We start from the raw sequence: 23,525 nt of genomic DNA, 5'->3' as shown, positions 1-23,525 counted from the left end.
GAGTTTCAGTAGATCGTTCCACTACCTCCGATACCCCCGATAACAATACCCGATAACGATACGATTCATACGCCAAGGCGGCAGAGTATCGTTCATCGGAGTAATCGGAACGATCTACCAGAACTTTCCAGCGTTTATGAAGTTCATGAAAAAATACGTACAGTCCAGCTGCATATAATCGAGCTAATACCATTAAAAAAAAAATCATTCATCTTAGGAGAGGCAGCCGCGCCATTCGTCGAACCGTCGCTTCGACGTTGGGTCCTGCGGTGATGTCAGCGTATCATGCTGAATCATTATTGCGAGCAGGATACATTTATCGGTGGCTGATTACATTTCGACTTTTAATCAGCAATTACACGAAGCCATATTAACTAACTTTATACCTTTTTTTTTCTTTTCTTTTTTTTGTTTATATATTCATGGAAGAGTAACGCGTGGCAACAGAAACAAGATAATAGATGATATCTGTAGTCTAAGGGTCAAGACGCACAAACGACTGGCAGGGCACTAATTGCATTCAAGGCAGGTTGTTTGCGTCTCCTGTTTAATGCTCACATGGATGAATCTCATCTTTATCGGACCACGCTAATTCAACGTTTCATAATCAAGGTACATATAATATAACCTACACACACTTCTATCGCATACTACCGGTTGGTCTCTCAAGCGAATGCTAATAATTGCCGTATGAATGCACAGGACATTCAGTGGGATTAGGGAATCGGACGATTCAGTTTTCCCACCTCCGGCGCAAGCTTACTGTTTTTGGTGGTGCTTTGATCTAAATCTCACGCCTACAGCATGGACACTGACTTCCCGCCGTCTAAACAAACACACGAGACATTTATTATTATTATTGGTGGTGGTGCTTGAACATCGTGCGAAAGAGTGTGAACTTTAATTGCACGCGACTCTAAGGTGTCATCGAACACTGCCAATGGCAGAGGCGGATTGTTCGAAGATGACGCCCTGTCATTCGTAACTATATACGCTACTTTTGTATCATTTAAACTCATTTGGCAACACCACGTTCCGGCAGATCGGGGCAAGACGCAACATCGATAGTATAGGGCCTCCCGTATGTGGCCGTGTGACTAGACGAAGATGAAGTCTGGCTGGCGTCCGTGGGGGCAGTGCTGGAGCGTGTCCACGCGCTGCCAGCGTCCGTGGCAGTGGAGGTGTCCCAGGGCCGCGAACCGCGTGTTCATGCCCTCGATGCCGTGGCCCGTGCAGCGATGTCCCAAGTGCTTGCGCATGGCCGTCGATTCGCAGGAGACGCACAAGTGCTGGCTCGACTTGAGTACGCTGAAGGCCTCCAGCGTCTCGCACGCCTTGCGCGTCTTGGTCACCTCGAAGAGTACCACGTACCTGCGAAGTTTTGGGATGATCCGATCGCGCAGGTTTCGTGCCAAGTGGTCCGCACAATTGCAGGTCGTTGTGCCGCCAGGTACTATGACGTCACATGACCTGAGGTCACATGGAATGGTCACGCGACCTGAAGCCGCATGAAATCGGGTCACGTGACAGAAGTTCCCTTGGTAAATTTATAAGGAGGAATCATCACGGTGTCACATGATATGGTCACGTAGCGTCGTGGCACGTCACAATGGGGAATTGTAGTAGACCGTTTCCGCAGCCCGCTAAGCACCCGGATAGCGCTCCGTAATCCGCCACAAGACCTTGAACTGTGCAGAGAAGGCTGACGGCGCGCAGGCGCAGCTGTGGCGTTTTCTTCGGGAATAACGTAGCGGAGGAGAAAAACGGTCTACTACAATTCTAATACCACGTTGGGACGTCACACTTTCCCCGCTAAATTTAGCGGGGAAAATGATGTCACGGACATCTTTTTTTCTTCTTTTTTTTATCAAAAGTTTCATCAAGTGCTCACTTTTAGTGCATTTGACGAAATGCGCTAGGCGATTTCTTTTTAAGCCGCCTCGGTGGCTCCGAGGCGAGAGCGCCCGCTTACGGATCCCCAGGTGGCGGGTTCGAATCCCGACCGAGGTGCCCGCAATATGACGGAGGCTTAAGCGCGAAACACATGTACGACGAAACCGTCCGATCCGACGTCCGACCGCGCAATACGACGGTCGGAGGCGAGGGTTTTCAATGCTCTCCGATGCTACGAAAACCCTCTCCCCCCAAGGTCATTCCGGCAGCCCGCACGTCGGATCGGAAGGTTTCGTCGTACATGTGTTTCGCGCTTATTGCGGAGAAGGCGCCGTGTAACCGAGCTTTCGGTTGCACGTCAAAAGATCCCCAGGTGGTCGAAATTAATCCTCAGTCCTCCGCTGGGGCGTGCCAGATGCCCGTCGTAGGTTTGGCACGTAAAACCCCCAAATTTGACTTTTTTTTTACTTTTTCGATTTCTTTTTATCCTCTGTAAAGGCTTTACGACTCCTCAACAGTGTTTGAGAAAGCATGTATCTATGAAGCTACTTACGGCTTGGTGGCATTGTTTTCTTTGCTGAGCTCGCTCTTCGGCAAGTACTTCAAGTTTTGTCGGATGTCGTACGAGTCGTTCATGTAACGAAGTTGGGAGAACGTTACCGGCAGCAACATCGCCGTCTCTGCAACAACAGAATGGGCGGATTTTGTTAGTAAGACACATAAGTAAGCCCCAGTCCGCCTCTAGCGTATTTTCAATCATATACGCAGGCATGGTGATTCTAAGCATAAAGGCTGGTTCATTCTAAGTTTACGCAGCATCGTTGCCATACGTTACGAAGCCTACGTACGCTATACGTCTAAAGCAGGCTATAGAGCAAAAGTCAACCCAATGCAACGTACACTATCTGCTAGGCCATCAAGTCCCCTGGATGTGCTGTTCTCTGCTTTAATTTTTTCGATGTCTTTTTCTTTCTTTTTTTGTGGGACAAGGAATTTGTGTTTATCGAGCCTTATGTCGAAAAATCAGGACATGGGCATGGAATTTCTCAACCTCCAGGGAACATGTCATGCCCAGGATACTTGGAAAACGTCCCGGTACCATTGAAAGACGGAAACGGGGTACGGGATCTGGTTTCTGAAGAAGTAGCCTCACGGACAGTTTTGTGTGGCTGTGTTCAAGGTAAACACAAATTAAAATTGTAATTGAAGATTTTTTTTAGCGAAAGAAAGTTCCAATTTGGAGCTGTTCGGTTTTCCGCGATTTTGATAAAATTGGGTCGGGGGTTATTTTTTGGTCTTTATCGGTATTTACCGAAAACACGGAACCAGTTATCACGCTTAGCGAGGGACGTAGAAACGGAGATGTTTTACGTTGACACAAAAAAGTTTCTACACTACCCGGGATCCGCTTCTAAAGCGGATCCCGGGTAGTGTTTCGTGTAACTTGTGGCATAACGTGAGTGACACGTGACACAAAAAAGTTTCTTCGCTAAAAAAATGAGTGCTTTTACATGTCCCCGTGACGTCGCGAGACACTGTGGCGTCAGATCTCGGCAAATAACCCGAAACTTTTTTTTAGATCGACTGGGGCATGTTTATTAATACGGCAACTGTAAGTGCCAGCAATCTATGACGCAAGTGCAAGAGCCATACAACCGCTGTCGGCGTGGCATGCGCCCGAGTGGACCATATCAATAGCGCGGGGGGGGGGGGGGGGGGGGGGATATGCAGGCGCCCTATCAGCATACGAAAGGGAAAGGGGCCGGGCGACACTCCGTTCGTGTTCTTCGGCGACGGAGGGCGTTGACTCCTCCACAGGACCACGACCCCGCTCGCTTGAATACGAGACGAAGCAGACGTCAACCGCGGAGACGTGACCGCTCATCGGGGGACCAGCTTTCGCTCACTGGAGAGCGCGAAACGCCTTGTCAGGCCCGTGGACATCCGGTACAATAGCACAGAGCCATAGACCCTTCTGTGCGACAGCGATGTGTGTGTCCCTCCGCGGTCAGGTCGCGGTGGATCAGTAAATGTTTATATTAACTGCATTAAGTTCACACAAAAGAAAATGAACCACTGCAGCCGAAAGTGAAGGAACGGCAAGAGTTTATAACCGGAACTCCGCCTCTCAAAGGAGTCCGCGAGAGATGTGGTAAAATGGGAGAGAACGGGTCCATTGCTCCGATCTGCTAGTGATCGCCTAACTCGAAGCAAACCGCACAATTAATTCTAGGACGAACTCGCCAAGTTTATTAGCCTGATTAACTGTAGTATCGTTTCATTCCGGGAAGAACTATCAGGTGTACACATGGTACGCGTTTCGACTATCTGATGAAGGGCGCCGTGAGAGTCGTATATGTTTGTGATGCTAGAACGCTACACGTATGCAACACAATTGCCTAGCAATTTGTCATGCAATTTTACTGATACAGCGGTGTGAACCGCTTTAAAGCAAAACTGAGTCAATCAGCCTCCCCCTCCCCCCCCGTTTTTCTTCCCTTTTTTTTTTAGTTTGTTATTAGGGCTGGGCAGTTGATCGATTAACCTACCGATTAATCGATTAATGCTTTAATCGCGATTCATTTATTTTAACCGGTTAAATTTTGACAGACAAAGAACTAAGACGTCAACGCTTTCCCCAGGCAGACGTGGACTAGTACACCTGTATGAAGGCAAACTTTAGGCGAAATTTTGACCTAGAGTAAACTGTAGGGGTGAGATTTGTAACTCCAAGCAAGGTGGAGAGGGTTATACGTCTCCCAGCCACTTTAATGCCGCGCGAATGTCCGTTTATCGCAGCAGAGGACATTGTGAACAATCAAAGGAGTTCGCTATAGCCGGAAAATAACAACGAACTTCTTTGCTTCTGCGGTTGGAGTAATAATTCGTGATTTCGGGAGTCATTTGGCTCTTCTCATCTAAACATCCGAAATTGCACATTGCCTCGTTTATCACAATCAGCAAAGGTCAAATATGCATATATACAGGGTGTCACAAAAGAAAATTTACACGGTCTTTTTCACCGCAAAAGTAAACTAGGCATCGCCGAACGCTCATTTTCCGCCCAAAGGTAGCGCTAGAGGTCACAACCAGATGCCAAAGTTTCAGCCCGATCCGATAACTTAATCAAAAGTTATAAATGATTTTTTGAAAGTTTCAACGGAAAAATGGCGGCCGACGGAGTTTTCAAACACGTCGGGCTCTATGGCACCAGAAACTGAAAACGGGCAAAAATGGGCTCCATTTTCCCATTGAAATTTTCAGAAAATCACTTATAACTTTTGATTAAGTTGTCGGGTCGGGCTGAAACTGTGGCATCTGGTTGTGACCTCTAGCGCTACCTTTGGGCGGAGAATGAGCGTTCAGCGATGCCTAATTTATTTTTGCGGTAAAAAAGACAGTGTAAATTTTCTTTTGTGGCATCCTGTATATATATTGCATTTTTAGTTGTTATGCATGGGAACGAAAGAAAACGATTAATTAATCGATTAAAGTGTGGCGATTAATCGGGATAAAATATTTAATCGACGCCCATATGTTAGATGAATGATCACTTCAGCGATAGAGTCAAGTCTTTTTCTGGAGTGAAGGAACACAAGCTGCGGGCACAGATTCAGAAAAGGAGATGTCTTCTAACAGCGGCAATGGCGCTCGTCGATGCGCGACCGTGAGGCCGCCTTCCTCCCCCGTACGTTTCGCGGGAGCTTCTTTCCTAAAATAGAGGTGTCCTCTTGTGACACGCAGACTTTCTTGGTGCCGTCAGTGCGGGAAACCTTAAATCCGGGGTTGCACTCGCTTATACGTCATACAAAATACAGTCTGCATACGATTTCGAACGCGAGTCACCGCGAGATCCGTGCTTCGCATGCCGTACGGCAATTTATTCAGGGAGAAACTGGGTACACGGCATTCGAACCACAGGTATTGCGGTGACTCGTGTCTTGCAGACTGTCTTTTGTATGATGCATTGAGCAGGGTGTGACCCCGGCTTAAAGGGAAGCTGAAACGGTTCTGTATTTGAAGAGAAACAATGAAATCGTCTTCATTTGGCCTCCAGGATCACGAATATCATTATTATTATTTTCAATTTGGTGCACGGAGGCTACAGAAAATCATTTTCAAAGTACCGCTGAAGCCCCTCCTTCCCGAAGCGTTACGTCAGAAAATGAGTTTTCGGAATCTCCGCTTTCGCGTATCTTCGGCGCCTATCAAAGCTGTGCACGCGCACTCTCGCTATTTTCAAAAAAAAAAAAAAAAAGTCAGAAAAAGACGTCACGACTGGTGTCAGTGCGGGGGAATATACCTGGCAAGCTTACAATTGCACGCGCTGCCCGCACGAGCGACACGCGCTTGGATGTTGAAAGATCATTTTATTACGTAACGACTGGTCGCAGGTTTTTCGTGTTTTCTGGCGTTTAGTTACCTCTGCGGATAAAACGAACGTGGTATTCAGATTCACGGGGATAAAAATACTCTAAAATTCAACCCTATTTTATTTTTTGTTTTTTTAAGGCGGCGGACGTGGCTATTTACGCGGTAGCACAGCACATCATCGCGCGGGCGAAACTGAGCACAAATACCAGGAGGATGTGCGCACAGACATCCGGACGGAAGCTCTATATATATTTTTGTATCTTCTGATCACGCGAGAGAGAGGAAGAGGCAGAAGAGGAGGATGGTTGTGAAGATGAGACAGTCACTCCCGGCAACCCAGCGCAGAAATAAGAATAGAGCTTTGGAAAGGATGAATGAGCCATCCCGATATCTCTGATGGCGTCCACAGCTAGGGAGCGTCAGGAGCCAGGTACTATATATAGAAGCTCTTGACGGATGATGGAGAGGGTTTCGTCCTGTTGTTATGTAGTGTGAATACGCCATTCACCGTAATATTGCATGAATACTATTTATTGCTAGGCGTATAGGGGATCACGTTGAGCAACAATTATAAAATCCCACAAAAAATATCACGCTTTGTATAGGAAGGTGGTTCCCCATCACAACTTGCTGGTAATAATTCTTGAGTTGCGTGCTAGACCAGGATCAGGAGTTATCTACATAAGCACAAAACAATCCGAGAGGAAAAAAAAATGCGGCGTAATTGTCTTTATAAGTTAGCATTCTTTTTCAACTTTAATCCAAAAGTAATTAGACCCCGTAAAAAACGACATTTCTTTATTACCTTTATAAAGACTGTGAATTCGAGTAGGCCATCATCAAAAACGTTTTTTTTTTTTTTCTTGCAACATATTGCACATAAAGTTTTGCTGTAGTCAAATATTCCTCAACTATCCAGAAAACATCACAATTTCTTGCCAGAAAGAGGTATTTTTGTTTTGTTGTTGATTTAGGTGATGAAGGATTTTAGCATGTAATGGATGGTCTAAACTAGGGGTCTCAAATACGCGGCCCGCAGGCAACCGGCTGCGAGTCCCCGTTTCCATTTCTCGAGCGAGAATGGCGTGCGCCATGGGCGTACCAACCGGGGGGGGGGGGGGGGGGGGGGGGGGGGGGCAAAGGGGGGCGCTTGTCCCTCCCCCCCCCCCCTTTGCTCCCCCTCCTACTTCCAAGCAAACGCTTCCCGGTTTTCTCCCCCCCACCCCCCCCCCCCCCCCCCCCTTCAAGTTTACAAACCCGCCCTTGTTTGAGTTCTTTTTTGCCCTTTCTCTTTTCCTTTTGTCTGAAAGTCTATTCATTGGTATGATCATATTAATAAAATTCAGCTGCATTTGAGATTTTGTTGTGTTCCTTTTTTTATCGTTCCCCATCTCAGGGTTGACAAGATGTCGATTAATTACGAGCTCGCCTGCACTCTATCACTGCTTACAAGACTAACAGTCTTTTTTTTTAGTCATGTTGAGCTTCTTTAATTCTTGACAAGTGAGCAAGGGGAACGACAGTGTGCTTGCTCTCTTCTCCAATTAAGAATGACAACACGTTGGCGGGGCGGTACCATTTTAATTATTGTTATCTCACCAAGCGAGGGCCCAAAGTCCTATAAACAAATGAAAGCTAAAGATGTTACTAGCAAACTGCAAGCTTGCAAAAAGTATAGTGCACAAGGTCACCCCCCTCCGCCTCACCTTACGTTGTCCTTCGACCCTTCGGGAAAGGGCTATCTGGCCCCTATACTCCCATGAGTTTGAGACCCGTCTAAACGGTAAAAGGCTTAACTTTGTGTTGACCATGCCCTGCACGCCCCCCCCAAAAAAAAAAAAAAAAAAAAAAGTCTCTATTTTTTTTTTTTTTTTTTTTTTTTTTAAGACGCACAAGTCGAGAGAAAGATCTCTCCACCAAGATGTCCACTGCCATAGCCTCCTTTACAGAGGAGGCTATGCCACTGCGTGCACGAGCAGCCCTTCCTGTTTGTCAGTCTAGTCTGTCACGTGGACCGCTGTAGTCACCTACACGACGAGAACATCAGCCCTGGCGTTCCCTTTTTAAAGTCCGGCCTCCAGCACGCGCTTGTTGCCTTCCGCCGTGCTTTGACTGCGCGTGCACGCTCAAGGCTCACGAGACGTGGACGTGTCATCGAAGGCGGGATACCCGCGCTGGAGGCGGAACAACTGAAGCTCCTCCGCGCCCCTCTCGTTCTGTCGGTGATTATTCGCCTCGAGATTCGATCGGCATGGCTAATCTGGTGAAAAGCAGAATTACGCTTTGTTTTACACTTACTTGAGCAAAACGAATACGCACGCGAGGCCGAGGCCATGAAGGCGCCAATGCAGCGCTCGCACTCGGGAATTCGCTGCTAGGAGCTCGTGCTGTGTACCCTTGCCCCTATCTCTGTGCCGTTAGTGTGGATGCTTTGTCTCCACCCGCATTGTGGACAGAAGTAATCATTACGAGCGTCATAGAAAATCATGGATAAGCGAGAGCACGCTTCCCCTAAAGTCACTGGATCCTGGGAAAGCAGCGCCAAGCTCCGCGTATGGTCGCCATCTTGGTCCGTGAAATGAGCAGTTTCTCCTTGACCCCTCCGTTCTTGGTGAGCCGATCTAAATTCGTTGGTGATGGGTAGCTTTATGGAGACCTTTCAATTGTACACGGAGATTTTGCTATCCACACACAGGCAAAACAAACGTACATCTTCGTACCACCACCACATGCTGTGCTTGCAGGCACTGAAAAATAAGTTCAGTGTTTTAAAATACGCAAGAAGAACAATATATTTGTAAGAGATCCGTGGAGATGGGCATGATTGACAAGTTGATTGCATACACAGTTCCAAAGACTCTTATATTGGCGAGGAACGCATCCAGTACAATAAGATGATGCTCCATGGGTGCGACTGGTTTAGAACGACCCTCTGGAAGCTTCGAAGATTTGAATGGACCGAGATGGCGATTTGCATGGCAACGTAGACAGATTAGCCAATCGCCTTGCGAGGTTTTGGTCGTCTGTATGTTAGTATCTGTTTGTGTCCGGCCAGCAGGTAGGGAAGGCAATGGTGCTACTTCCCCAGGATCCAGTGACTTTAGTTTTCCCTAAATATAATCTGAGTCTCGAGGCGAATAGATGATCCCTCGTGCATAGGCCACTGCCACGTATGCACGTACCTCTGTGCAGGGTGTCGTCCGGCATGCTCTCGCAGCGCATGCCGTAGCAGCCCCGCCGCTGCAGCAGCTCGGTGCAGGGCAGGCCTCCGTTGCGCGGCTGGCCCAGCACGGTGCGGTCTCGGCTCATGACGCCCGGACCGCAGCTGGCGTCGCATTCGGACCAGGGACCCCACTCGGACATCTGGCAGTCCACCACTGCAGCGCAGAGGGAGAGAGGAGAATGAGATGGGGAGGACCCGCCGCAGAAACACAACCTGATATTACCCCTGTTGCATGGTTAAGAAAAGCGGAACAAACTCCTCCCGCGAAGCAGCAGCAGGGCGAATGCTGGAGAGGAGGCAAATCCCTCCTCGCCTTATCTCCCCCCCCTCTCCCGCGTTCGCACTGGTAATGTGGAAAGGGCGGAGGGCATCGGGGGCACGAGCCTCTGTTTTTATCATCCTGCAACAGGGTTATAGTAACACGCACCTTCAAAAGATTGGGTGCAAAGCGCCCGTCACCTGCTATGGTGAATAAATATGTCATTTTAAAACACTTTTAAAAAAGAAAACTGTATTTAAGATAAAAAAATAAAAGAAAGAAAGGTTTCAAAGTGTATTGTTTTGCTACAGTGCATTTAATGTAGTACATCAAATGGATTCTTGTAATGCCTTCACTGGTCTTTAAAGTGTATTACAGGAAGATTCAACCGTCGGTTATCCCTTATCCGTGCGCAGTTTTATCACTGAAATAAAGTTCGGTGTTATGATATGGGAATACGACTAAGAATAAGTTTCCGGTGTCCACAGACATCTCGGGTCAAAAAAAGACGTTAAAGTGAGAGTTAAAAAGACAATTTAAATAGAAGAGCCTTCTAACGTATGTACACTGTGCAAAACTGTTAGCGCGAACACGATATCGGCACTTTTTCGCACTTCGAGAAAATGTTGGTGGGCATTAAACTGTACCGCTTAAATCATTGCCCTAAAGCCGATGTCACACAGTTCATACAAAAAGCAGTCTGCAAACATGAGTCACCGCAATATCCGTGGTTCGAATGCCGCATGCCAAACGGGGTCACAGTGTTTATACATCATACAAAAGACAGTCTGCATACACAGATTTGAAGCGAGTCACCGCGAGATCCGTGCTTCGAATGCCACATGGCAATGAGTTCTATGGAGAGACTTGGCACGCGGCATTCGAACCACGGATATTGCACTGACTCGTGTTTGCAGACTGTCCTTTGTATGATGTAGAAGCCGTAATTTTCAGGACAGCATTTCTATTCTGATAAAAAGAAAAAAAAAAACACGCCACGATCTCTTATTCGCGTTAACAGTTTCGCGCAGTGTATATACATGAAGCGGTAAACAAAACTTCACGTACCCACACTAAATGTGCAGACGTCCAATGACATAAACATGTCAAAATTATCAGCCATAATTCTGACATTTCTCGTGGCATTTAACGCCCTTTGAATTACCAATAAAAGTGGATCTGAAGCCATACGAGTCGGAGAAAGCATCAAACGCTGACTGACCTGAGATGAACATGGAACATAAAAATCTAAAAAAAACCTTGAGGATTTTTCGGAATTATTATGCACGTGAAGCAACATCAATGAGAGACGACACACAGCGGCCCCCCGTTGTTTAATGCGAGAGCTATAATAACCGATAAGGACAAAACGAGTGATACGGTGCCCCGAGAAGATCTGGGTTAATAACCAGACGTCAACTTTTCCTAACTGCGTGACAACGTAAGTCGACCCCTTCGGGCCGCTTCGTGCGATTAGGCTGTTATTCAAAGGGGCGAAGAATCAAGAAAATGAGAACGATCTTAATCTAGCGGCCCTCAAGCGACCGCCCTAAACAAACGCAAGATGAGATGCGGGTGAACGACTCACTGCGAGAAAATATAAAAAAGGAACAATTTCTGTAACGCAGCTTAATGAGGCATCTAGCCTCTTATGTCGTTCAAGTTAAGAAAGAACAATTTAAGAAACGCAGAGCGCAGTGAAGCCCGCTCTCTTCGTTATCCTTGTACAGACAAAAATCGGAAACCATGATCATACCAAAGAAAGGAAAATTGTATCGTCTATTTTCAACTCATAAGAGAAATAGTAGTATTTTTGTATATATAACGTAAGAAAGACGGTAAAGGCTAATAGTCTCAAGGTAAACCCCCACCTTTAGGAAAATTTAGAAGAGATAACGTAGAGGTCAGTTTTGCACACTCGCGTCTTGACCCATTGATTTCAACAGTGTAGATGTACTGTTGTTCAACAGTACATCTAAAAAGTACTTACAGCAAAGTACAAAGTAAATGATAGGTAATGTACTTTAAGTAAAGTAGTAAGTACACCATGTGCCATGTAATTTATCTAAAATAGTGTAAATACAATGTGCTTTCAAACTAAGTACAACTGCTTTTTTTTTTTTAACACGATCTTTCATGATTTCTTTTCATTTCCCTATGCAGTATTTATTTTTAGTTTTTTAGCATTAGTGGTAGCGGGGGGGTGCATCACTTATTTTCAGAAATGGCGGCGGATATTGGGTTAAGTCAATTGAGCCCAGTTTACCGCGCTCAGACTGCTAGGTCCTATTCAGTGGGACGTTATCACAATATTTTTGTTGTTAATACGTGTAACATTTGTTTTCCAATGAATGATCGGTTTAGCGACCACATTCGACAAGGCGTGGGAACATGATTCGGCCGTGAATAGGACTAATTGAATAATATATTTAAATTATTTCGTGGAACAAACTGTAAGGTGGGTACTTTATTTGTGTGTGTGTGCAAATGTTAGACTATGCGGCATAACTTGAAAACAGCGCAGTGAGAATTGGGATATAATCAAATTTGTTTCTTACATAACTAGTCTGCACATATGATGTGCTAGCACCATCCAAGGAAAGGAAAACTGACACAGCTTTCTCAAAGCTGTTTCTAGACATGAAGCCTGCCTGCTTCGTGTGCCGTCAGCAACCTGCTAGCGAGTTTGTCATTCAAAGGACTTGCGAGTGCAGCGACTATAGCAATCGGTGGGCCCGTAGTCACCGGATCGCCGACAACTGTGCAGTGCGTGGTACAAAACCTCGCGACTGATCGGGTGTAGACTCTAAAATAACAGGATCATGCAACCGCAATCCATTCAGCTCGCGTATAAGCACGAACATTCACTAATCTTTGACAACAAAGTGTCTGCGAGCGCATCACCGAAATAGATAAAGAACGTTGAAGAAACTAATCTGCTCTCACTTTTAATAAGTTAGTGGCACCACTCTGTCTCTTGTTTTTATTTTCGAGCGCGTGATAAAGAAACGGCAGTTTTATTTCACCCACGGCCTCCTCACTCCTACGAAACTCGTACTGCACCGGGAGCATCCTTCAAGATGGCGTCCGCTGCCCTATGTACCCAACCAGATCTGTATTTTTTATTTTTCTTTATTGCTGTCAAGTTTTTTGGAAGAGGTCTATACTAATGTTCCTGTATTACGTGAAGAATCGTCGAATTAGCTCTCGATCGTGGCTCTGCGCGTGCGCATCGGCTTGCGCTGCTTCGCCGATTCGTTGAAGGAGTTCCTTCTGAAGGGCAAAGGAATTAATGCCTTCTTATAAGAAGGCATTTAAGGTTTAACGCTGTATATATACAGCGTTGAACAAGTAATGACAATAAAAAAAAAACAGCCCGACTTTTTAAAAAGAAAACTTTCATAACGGCCAATTTGCTTCTGTAGATCGTCTAATCAAAAGCGTACCTCAAAGCCGCCACGACAAAAACAGCTGGCACACCACAAAAGAGCTCGTCGTCACAACACGGAACTACCAAAGCGACAATTCCTGTCGTCAGTCTGTCTGTCGTGTGTTATGGTTGTCCCCCTGTGTAAACTCGCTTTCTAAACCTCAAAGAATGTCCAGCCAGCACTTTTTTCCTCGTTACCAAAACAGCAGCGCGCGGTTCTTCACAGAGCGGGGATTCCACTCCCCCGCGAGTTCGCTCGATAAACGCCCTTCAAACTTGCGTTATCTCGCGCGTCTTTTTTTGTTTTCTTCATTCTCTTTGGTTCGTGCGTCGGATGACGCTAAGCCGCGACCCCGCATCTTGATTGGCGTCCCTCTATTTCCGGAGCCTCCGGCAACTGAGCGCGTCCCACAGATCGCGTCTGCAGAGGGGGGCCCCAGCTGACGCAGTGGGTCGTCGTCCGCAGATCGTGAACTCCTCCTGCCAGACACGGGAAGCGCTGCAGAGGTCCCGACCGCCACACAAGGAGGCCTCTTTGAGCGCTGCTGGCCTTGGAGCACTCCAGTCAGTGACCCACCGCGTCTTGTGCACCCCCCCCCCCCCCCCCCCCCCCCGGCCCCTTATTTTTGTTTTTCTCTTTCATAGAGTTTATGGAACTTCTGAATCATGTGAGGGCCCTTCGGTGAAGTTAAGCTTGGTGCAGCCATCCACTCGTGCCATCCACGTCCTCCGGCTTCCCGAGCTAGCGGAACTTGGGCACCATGTGCTCGAAGCTATATTTGACCCTGTATTACATATACAGCCACGTAATGAAAGCGGCTGAAGGAGGTCATCACCGATCTCATTTGGTTCATCACCCAGAACAGAATGCGGCTAGGAGACACTCGTCGTCTGCTGAAACGACAGGTACGAAAATAATAAAGCGCGATCCACGTGCTTGTCCTCAGCGATGACAGTTTGTTTATTTTCCGAACACACAGGTCTCACTAGTGCTTCGCTGCCATTTTTCCTCCGGCGTTTATTTGATGTATCGGCTACGGGCATGCTCCGCACTTGACATCTCAGCCGATAGAAAGTTTGAGAATAGGGAGAACCCGAAGAGTGGGGGCCCTTATTCTAAAGTTCTCTAATAGACAGTTTTTGAATAGGCGCCCTCTCGCTTGTCCCAGCTTGGGGCGTTGCACCGCGCTCAGGGCACCCCAATGTGCAATGGGACGCCCCGAGCACCTAAAAAGACCCAAAACTGTTGGGGCCTCCTATTATGAAGCTTTCGATTGTCTCCACCCTGAGACACACAGATATCGGGGATCCGTAGTAAGCTTGATCAGATGTCCACGCAAGCGTTCAGTGGTGGCTTCTACGGACATCATAATACCGGGCACAACAGGGCTATATGCGTGTCCACTGTGCGAGCACAATCAGGGAGATTGGGGGGGGGGGGGGGGGGGGGGGGGGAGGTATTGCTTATAAATGCTAATGACGAATATTGAATTCTATCACTTATGTTATAGGTAGCCCCATCGTATATTGAAACTATTAGTTTTCACGAAAGTGTTGAAGCTTTTAGAGAACAAGAAAAACCTGTCTTGCTTATGCTATGAGCATTGCGCTCTTTAGATATGGCGACCTTTTTCAAGCGACGATTCATCGGTAGCTCGCGCACCGACTGACACCCATCATAATCTATGAATCTTGGATGTCCAGTGACCTAATCCTAATCAAGTAGGTCAACAGGCAACCTATAGGCATTTGCACTGGCATAATGTAATTCGCAACATTAGGCGATCCAAGAAACGTAGCGTTGGTTTTCAAATGTTTTTCGTCGTTTAGTGACGCTACTTCCCTTCGTCATTCCGTACATTTGTCTTGACTTCAGAGCACACTGACAGAGCGCATACACAGGTTCTACTGCACACTAACGGGCTTAATATGTGCATAGTAGTTCATACATCGAATAGCATAAACGGCTAGCCACGATAAGTGCTTTCAGGGCATCTCATTTGTATTTTTCTCACTGCCTTGAACTACGATTTCACTGGTTTGACTGCGCGCACTCAGGCCTCTGCTTTTCAGTTCCCCGGTCATCCGGTCCAACCAAAAGTCCGATTCCTTCCAAAACCTCAAACTATTTACGTGTGTATATATAGGATGGTCCACCACCGAGGTTTTTCGTATGCGAAGCTCTTAATTGTACTTGTACAGTTGGCAGAGCAAAAATTAATATTTAATAAAGACACAATATAAATTTGGTGCATGAGATTGTATTCATTCGCATCACCGCATGCTGATCCCCTTTCAGGGCCGGTCCTAGGGGTGTGCGACCTGGGCAGTCGCCCAGGGCACCATAAACAAAAAGGCACCTCCCCCCCCCCCCCCGTTTTTTTTTTTTTTTTGCATTTTGATTTATTTTAGCACGGCGCCCAACACGACGATGTCTATGCTGGATCGCCGTTCGTTTACAGAATGCAGTTCTCGTCTGAAAAACAGATCTTGTTGGGCCACTACTCACGTGTTCACTGACAACGTGATGTTGTACCAAGTAGATACGGGCGTATAAAACACGAAAAAAAGGGGGGAGGGGGGGCGCCATGGTCGGAGTTCGCCCAGGGCGCTTGATGGTGTATGGCCGGCCATGGTCCTCGTCCGTAATGTTTTAGAAAATTATATCAATGTGTTTCATTACTAACTCTCAGCGAATGCCCATATGAAGACACAAAAGAAGATCTAGGCACGTTCTCCCAGGAAAACAAAATTACTTCCCATTTTTGTGACGCTAATAAGGATGTTTTTCTTTTTGTTGAGAAGCGATGTTGTGGCATTATCACAACATCGCTGGTGGAATATGTTAAAAACAATAGATAATGCATAGTGTATCAGTAAGAACTTAGAAGTCGGTCTTAAACGACTGGAAGCAGACTGATGAAAGTTCATAATCTAATTTTCCTAACCATCTGGCCTGCATCCTTTTGCCTCTTGCTTAAATATAATTTCAGCAATACCTGAGGTCCTGAACCATTTTAACAATAAAGCGAAATTGGTACTGTATAAATTAATCACCCGAATGCGTGGTGTACATTCCGTGGTCCAATCTTCAAAGCTTATCACGTTTCATAGATGGCATTATGCGACTTGGTAGAGTATACATAGGGGTACCGTGTTTTCGGATAAATCCGATAAAATCCGAAAAACACTCCCCGGTAAAATTGTCTTAACTTCGGATTTATTCCAAAAACTCTGAATTCGGTGGTCACGACGACCAAAAAGAAACAAAAGAACGCAGTTTTCGACAAATAAGTTTGGACAGAGCACAGGTTCAGCGGTCATCAGGAGAGGCCTCTCCAGATTCCTTGAAAAGCTCATAGCATTGACCGAAAAAGGTTCACCGCCTACCCCGACGGGGTTCGTTCAGGGCAACGGGGCATTTGAATTTTGGGTCACGACTCAAACCACTCTTTTGGTTTCCCGATTGATATAGAGGAAGGTAGGGTTGTGATTTGATAACCGCGAAAGCTATTAACTGTTAGGTTTCATAGGAGGAACAGCTGAAGCTTGGCTTGCATCACTCCACCCCGCGCAGCCGCAGGGAAAAGCGGCAGAGTAAGATGAAAAGAAAACAAGCTCTCCAGAGACTACGTCAAGGAATTCAGTGATTTTAATGTCTTTTTTTTTTTTTTTTCAAGTTTTGTTGTAAGACAGTTAGTATTACTAATGAAGTGCGCGAATGCCATCTGGTACACGTGCGTTCTTATAGGCGAAAATATATGTTTATTTTTATCTTGAAAATTTGAAAACATAGCAAATAAGCTTCCTACTTCGGAGAATTGCAAATCTAACAAAAATAAAACTCAGAAAAACATACTTTGAATTTTACGAGAAATAAACTCCGAAAACACGGAATCCTACATATACAATACGCTTTGTCCGAGACAAATTACAAATATTCACTTAGAAACGTAAATTGCATAATTGTAAGATAATACCTTTTTTTTGTTTCCACTTTGGGATTACGGCGTCACAGATTCCTAGGATGACCCGCAGTTTTACAATATCGTCACCACCACCTCAGCGCCAGCGGGAATCTCCAGGAGCGTCGTGGTGCTTGTTTAATGATGAGAAGCTGAAAAGTCCCGAGCTTATAAATATTGGCAAAATTTACTTCCCACTTGGTTTGAGATATCCACGACAAATATGGCTACTGTATTGAAGGGACTATAAAGGCTTTTGGAATTGGTTGAGATAGTCTGCTTCCTATCCTAAGCCAAATGTTGCTACAGTATGTCACGTGTGAACATTCTACTTTTTCCGCATTGATTTGCTGGTACGATCCTTAATAATAATAATAATAATAATAATAATAATAATACGTGCGTTATTTAGGTATCCAAAAAAAAACCAAGAGGGTCTTCACTTTGGTACACTATCAACAAACAATAGAAAAAGAAACGTTTACCAAACAACAAATAGAACAAATTAAGACGCATATAAGTGCTCATTCAATTGACTGATGTGCAATGTAAATGATGAAGAAATGTCCAGGCGAGGTGGAGCGGTGGTGTTATACAATGACGGTATCTGAGAAAGTGGTGAAGTGTTACAGGGCAGATTAACCTCTGCAAACTTGGACAGAAATATGATTTGCTATGCTCGCGTGCTGAATGAATGGTGTTTTTATTAAGCTATCTTGAACTTCTATTGTATTCACCTCATATTTTTCTTCCTTACTTCTAGTCTGCGAAGTAGACATCTCAATTTTTATAACTTATACAGTTCGCTCCACATTATATCTACAAAAAAAAAAAGTTGCACATTTTCTTACGTAAATACAACCGCCAGCGTCATGAATGCTATTACCAAATCTGTAAGGTCGCTTTGGCCCCCGTTGCAGTCTTTGACGATTCCTGCAACCTCACTGATGAAATATTTAGTATGGGAGAAGGACCACCGGCAGATGTTCAACGTGTTATTAACGTGAGTTATCAAAAAAATGTGGGAAGAAACTGAGGTCATACAATACCTAGAATCTTTTATAACCACTATCCGCGCACGTTAATGGACCGGACACAGAACGCAAACCTAGGACGAACAGCTAGCTCTGAATAATAAGGTTGATTGGTGTTGTGACAGTAAGAGTGGTTAGCCTGGACATAAGAACCACCCCAATGGCCATTGATACCTTAGGCAGCAAAAGTACTGTTGACAAAAGGCAAAAATAACAGATATATATATCGTGAGTGAGACTATAATCCACCCCCAACCCTGGCCCACCTCCGCAGGACTCCTTGAAGTCGTGGCAGCAGTCCCCGAGCCTGAGGCACGCGTGGTCACAGTAGCAGGCCCCCTCGTCGGGGTCCTCCACGATGGTGTTGAGGACGGCCTTCTGGACGACGCACGAGGCGTCCCTGCCGGGACAGCAAAGCCCGGCCGCCCTGCACGAGCCCTCGGCCTGCCTGCGAGCAGGGTCCGGTGCCGCCTGTACCAGGACCCAGGAGCCGACCGCAAGGAGCCACCGCACGAGACGCATCTTGATGCCAGGCCTGCAGAGCTCCTTGTGACGAGGGACGCTGGCCGAGTCCGTGCGCTTCTTGTCGGATGGTGTGGCCCCTCCTGGTTCCTCTCACTCCTCGGCGGGGGGTGGACGGGGGGAGTACCCCTCCTCGCATCTGGTGTCGTTGGGGGGAGAGGGGAGAGAAGCCCCCCCCCCCCCCTTCCCCCCTCTGCAAAAGGGAGATGTGTCGCTTTCTGGAAGTCTCTCCCCTCAAAGTTGCTGTCGTTGGAGCGAGTTTTTGCTCCGAGGGGTGACGGCTGGAAAGGAGGGTGCGTGGTTGCTGCTGAGGTCTCTTGTTTTGCTCTCAGAGGATGTTCGCCGCGGGAGGAAGAGAGGAGAAAGGTTACGCGTGTTTATACAAAATGGCGTGGCTCTTTTCGGATTTTTTTTTTTTTTTTGTCCCATAGGCATTGTTGTTGCACGCTTCGCTTAGTTCGACGTGGCGCGTTGGTGAAGTTAAATAAAAACAGAAAGAATAAACATAGGGACGGACAGAAAGCACCTCTTTCGGTGTTTGTTGCCTTGCCGAGAGGACATGATTTTGGGTCGGCTGTTTTCGTGGAATTGAGTGTCGTAGGGGGAAGAAGAAAGGTGAGATGAGCTTTTGCGGTCGCTCTGGTTCCTAGAAGGGCATGTAGGTAACGAGGCGACTTCGGTTTTCATGCTTGTACTATAGAGAAGTATCGTATGTGTGCCTTGGTGATATGTTTGAAAGAACTTAAGGGAAACACGCTCATAGAAAAAGAATCACCAAGAGAGAAATTCTCAGAAGTACATCCGACGTTTCTTAAAAATAGCCTCGGGGTTTAAGCTGTCGATCCAGCACTGTGAAATAAATCCAGGGTTTTGTGTTTTGGAAATATCTTTGGCGATACAATCGTAGGCTGTTCAAGCATCATTGTGACATATCGTAGGCATATTTCGGAGTCTTGGTTGGTTTGAGTTGCTCACATTTTAAATATGAATGTCACGTAAGAAATTTCAAAGTTTATTAAGTATTTTGTTGTTGTCTTTTCTTTTTTTGAGAAGGGACAAGACAACACAGCTTTTCTCTTTTTTTTTTGTCTTGTGCTGCCTCTTCTGTCCCCACCCTGAAGGCGAAAATTAGCGTTGGGTAATCTCTTATTATCATGCGCGTCCTATCACTTCTTGTTACAACACACCGATGCACGCGGACGAGCGGATGAAAGATGAGAAAAGTCGTTCAGATCAATCAGTCAATCGATCTTCATTCATCTCCTTTAAACGATAACAACACTGCATATTGCATCTGGATCCCTAGCCATTGAGGCTAGTTGTGGATCCATACACAGGTTCATTGATAATAAATGCGGGTTTTTATTTGACACGCATTCTAGCGCCTCACAAAGGAACTTCAAACAAGAAAATTCACGGTTCCCAGCATTTCTCATTAATGACTTTTTTAAGACAATGCAAATCATTGGCTTTCTTTCATGTTTTTAATTATTAAAAACTTGATATTAAAAACGCTTGATACAGTACACTGGTGCAGTACTTTGGAACGGTTCCAACGGTATTGTACCAGTGCTTATCAAGCGTTGACCATATGCGTTGCTGAAGAGCGGAGTATTGTAATTATATGCAAAAGCATTTGTCGTGACTTTAGCTGAATTAATATGCTAAGGGAAGAAAGGAAGGAGTGTATTTGACAGGTAATATTGCCTTAGTTCGAAAACGCAGAACCGTAAATAAAACATACTTGAGAGATTTAGAATAGGAGCCCCCAGCATTTTGGGGCGCCCAAGAAACTTGGGGCGTCGCACTACGCACCCGCAGAACTTCTCCGCAGTGCGACGCTCCAAGCTCCTCGGGGGACCCAAAGCATTGGGGTCCCCTATTTTCAAACTCTCTGTTTTTAGTACTTAAGAGCACTTATTTAGCCATGCTCGACGTAGAGTTGAATCGGCGATAAATCTGAGCACGACGCTAACAATTAAATGCAATTGCACATCGGTATGTTCGCAGCCTTTGTTCTGCCACGCAGGTGGTCTACGCGTGCCACGATCGTTGCCTTTACCGTGAAAAGTTTATGCCATCAAACTGATACTCCAAAGAAGGCAATAAGTTGGAATAATTCCGTGCACAGTGCAGGATAGCGTCAACAGCAAAGGGTTGAAGGTCTCAAGAAGATACGGATATGTACATTGGTTCTATAACAATAATGAAGGCGCTTATATATTAAAACAATTAAATGTGTGTTCATTAAAGAAAGGCAATTCAACGAAGGTAATTTATCCGTTCATTAGCCAAAGCTGAGCGGGTGTGTGGAAACCGTCCTACACATAAAAAAACCATCTCGCCAAGTTTTCCGCGCGACATGCGTATACAATGAGATCATCGACACTCTTGTCATAACCGCTTTCGATAATTGTTTTCTAAAGCCAGAATTAAGCGCTTCGTTGTCTTTCGATCGTTTTACGACATCACAATTTCTGAGCAACAACAAAAATTGGCAAGTAGTTCAATTTATGCACATTAAATGAGAAAACTACCAGAGCATATACACTTTTGCAAAAATCGCCTTCTGCTCGCTGCCATCTTTGTCTGCTGGGCTGTGGAATGCCTTCTAAGCATGCGCTGTAGCTCTGCTGTGTGGTTTATCAGACACTGCGCATGCGCCCACAGCTCAGTGATTCAGCATTTTTCGCCCGGGTGTTAAGCGATGGAAAGGTCTATATTGCAAGAGTATACATTCTCACCAGGCGAAAAACGCAGAGTCACCTGGAGACACGCTAGGCTGTTAATGTTCCGCAACAAAGAGCTATTGCGCCTAAAGCAAAGTCCCTAGATTAGAGCTTCCTACAAGTAGCGACATTCTTTCAAACGCCGACTGCGTGACGGTGCAGGTTTGAGAAAGCGAATGGCGGCACACAGCGGAAGATTGAACTGAGTGGCGTCATTTTGTTCCAGCGGAATGTGCGCTCTCATTCGTATTCGTTGTCGTTACTTGTAAAAGAAGTATGAAGGGACTTTAGCCTAAAGTCCCCTGATACTTTTACAAGTAAGGACAACCATACTAATGACGAAGCACGTTCCGCTGGAACAAGATGGCGGCATCCAGTTCAAACCTCTGCTGTGCGCCGCCATTTGTTTCCTAAAACCTGCACCGTCACGCAGTCGGCGCTTCAAAGAATGTCGCTACTTGTAGAAAGCTCTTATCTAGGGACTTGAACTGCGCCCGTCCAGTAAATAATGATGACAGGGCGCGAAAGGCGATTATTGGAAGGCCATTCCAAAGATAGCTTTCTGCTCGCTGCCGTATTTGTGTACAGGGCTGTAGAACACATGCACGCGCCGCAGCTCTCTTCCGCAGAATACCAGATGCCGCGCATGCGTCCGTAATCCAGTGACTCGGCTTTTTTTTTTTTTTTTTCCTGAGTGATAAACGTTAGAACTGTGAATAGCTGGCAAAATTGATATTGGCTGATTGGATACCAGATGCGCGAATTATTAGTCCTCTCCTCTGGCGTGCGTCGTGCATGTTATTCGCAGCAGGTGGACACATTGCTTCAACGTTCCCGCGGGCACCACACCCTCCCAGCCAGACGAACTTTTCAGGAGAGCGGCGTGTGTATACGCGGGTAATTAGGCGGACGGAATGCATACTGAGCGAGAGCATCCGGCCTCCACGAGAAGCAAACTCCACGAATTCGGTCTCGGTGTAATCACAGCATACAGCGAACGGGGACCGGACGCCATGATTCAGCAACGGCGTCTGCCTGAACAAAGAACGAGGGGACGTATATTTCCAGGAAGGTTGAATCGCTGGACATGTGGCCGTGCCACAATAACTGCCTCCGGAACGAAGGATGAGCCCCAACGCGACTAACCGCTCGACTCTTTTTTTCAATTGGCCCATCGTGTGCAGTTGATCTCCCCGCCAAGGGCGGCTCGTTATTAAACACTTAGTGTGCGCTAATTGAAGTCATCAGTTCGCTTCAGCGAGGACGTCACGAGGACGTTGGACTGAAAAGATGACACGCCAGTGATTGGGGACGTTATTGTTTACCGTAAAAGGCCCGATTCCTTGAAAATATTTGGTTATAAATAGTGTTCCGTGTTTTCGGTAAATACCGAAAAACCCCGAAAATTAACCCCCAAATCGGTTGTATCGAAATCGAAAGAAAAACAAAAAACGCGAAAGCCCCCGGGAAAAATCCAAGATTCACAGGGAAATATCTTTATCTAGGGTTTCATTTTCAATAGACCCGGCACACAGCCCACATTGAACTGAGCGCGAGGCTTTTTCTTTCTTCAGGGCCGCAAGCATTATCTCCTTTTCCTTTGTTATCGGAACGTTTTCTAAGCAGTCGAGCCATGTGTATGTTACCTGAAGCTTAAAAAAATTCAATGTCCGTGCCTTTTCTTTCTTTTTTCTTTTTTCAACGGAAACTTTGGTAAAATTCGACATATTATCTGAAACAAAAAGCTTATACCGAAAAACATCGCATCTGTGGAAAATCTAAACCCGGAAATAACACCCCCGATTTCGCTGAAAAATAAACCCCGAAAACAAAGATCCCCAGTTATAAACCGAAAGGTTTTGTGGCTATAATCATTCTGTGTACTTCTGTAGGCGCATGAAGTTGTCATAAAAATATGCAGAGAGAAGATGTGCTCCGAGCCAAAACGCCCAAGGAGACCAAATACTCAACTGCGCCGAAACACCAAACGTGACGAGATGTTTTATCGAGTCAAAACATTCACGCATGAGTCAAAACGTTTCACAAGACAAAAACATCCAGTATTCGACATTTTGAGCCGCTGGACGTTTTACCTC

At 46.0% G+C, this 23,525-nt stretch overlaps 1 protein-coding gene across 1 annotated transcript; it reads right to left on the bottom strand.

The window, feature by feature from the left end:
• Positions 1–941: 941 nt before the first annotated feature.
• LOC8027399 (somatomedin-B and thrombospondin type-1 domain-containing protein) lies at positions 942–18,747 on the bottom strand. Its single transcript, XM_002408081.5, has 4 exons — positions 18,445–18,747; positions 9,450–9,644; positions 2,447–2,573; positions 942–1,371 (listed from the first exon to the last, which is right to left on the bottom strand). Exons 1-4 carry the CDS (start codon positions 18,698–18,700, stop codon positions 1,098–1,100), a joined length of 852 nt encoding a protein of 283 aa, XP_002408125.3. The 5' UTR covers positions 18,701–18,747; the 3' UTR covers positions 942–1,097.
• Between the last annotated feature and the right edge of the window lie 4,778 nt (positions 18,748–23,525).

This window comes from Ixodes scapularis, unplaced genomic scaffold (assembly GCF_016920785.2).
Source record: "Ixodes scapularis isolate PalLabHiFi unplaced genomic scaffold, ASM1692078v2 PGA_scaffold1__304_contigs__length_218370807, whole genome shotgun sequence".
Lineage (NCBI taxonomy): Eukaryota > Metazoa > Arthropoda > Arachnida > Ixodida > Ixodidae > Ixodes > Ixodes scapularis.
The sequence above is the reverse complement of the archived record's forward strand: the minus strand, read 5'-3'. Positions and strand labels throughout refer to the sequence as shown.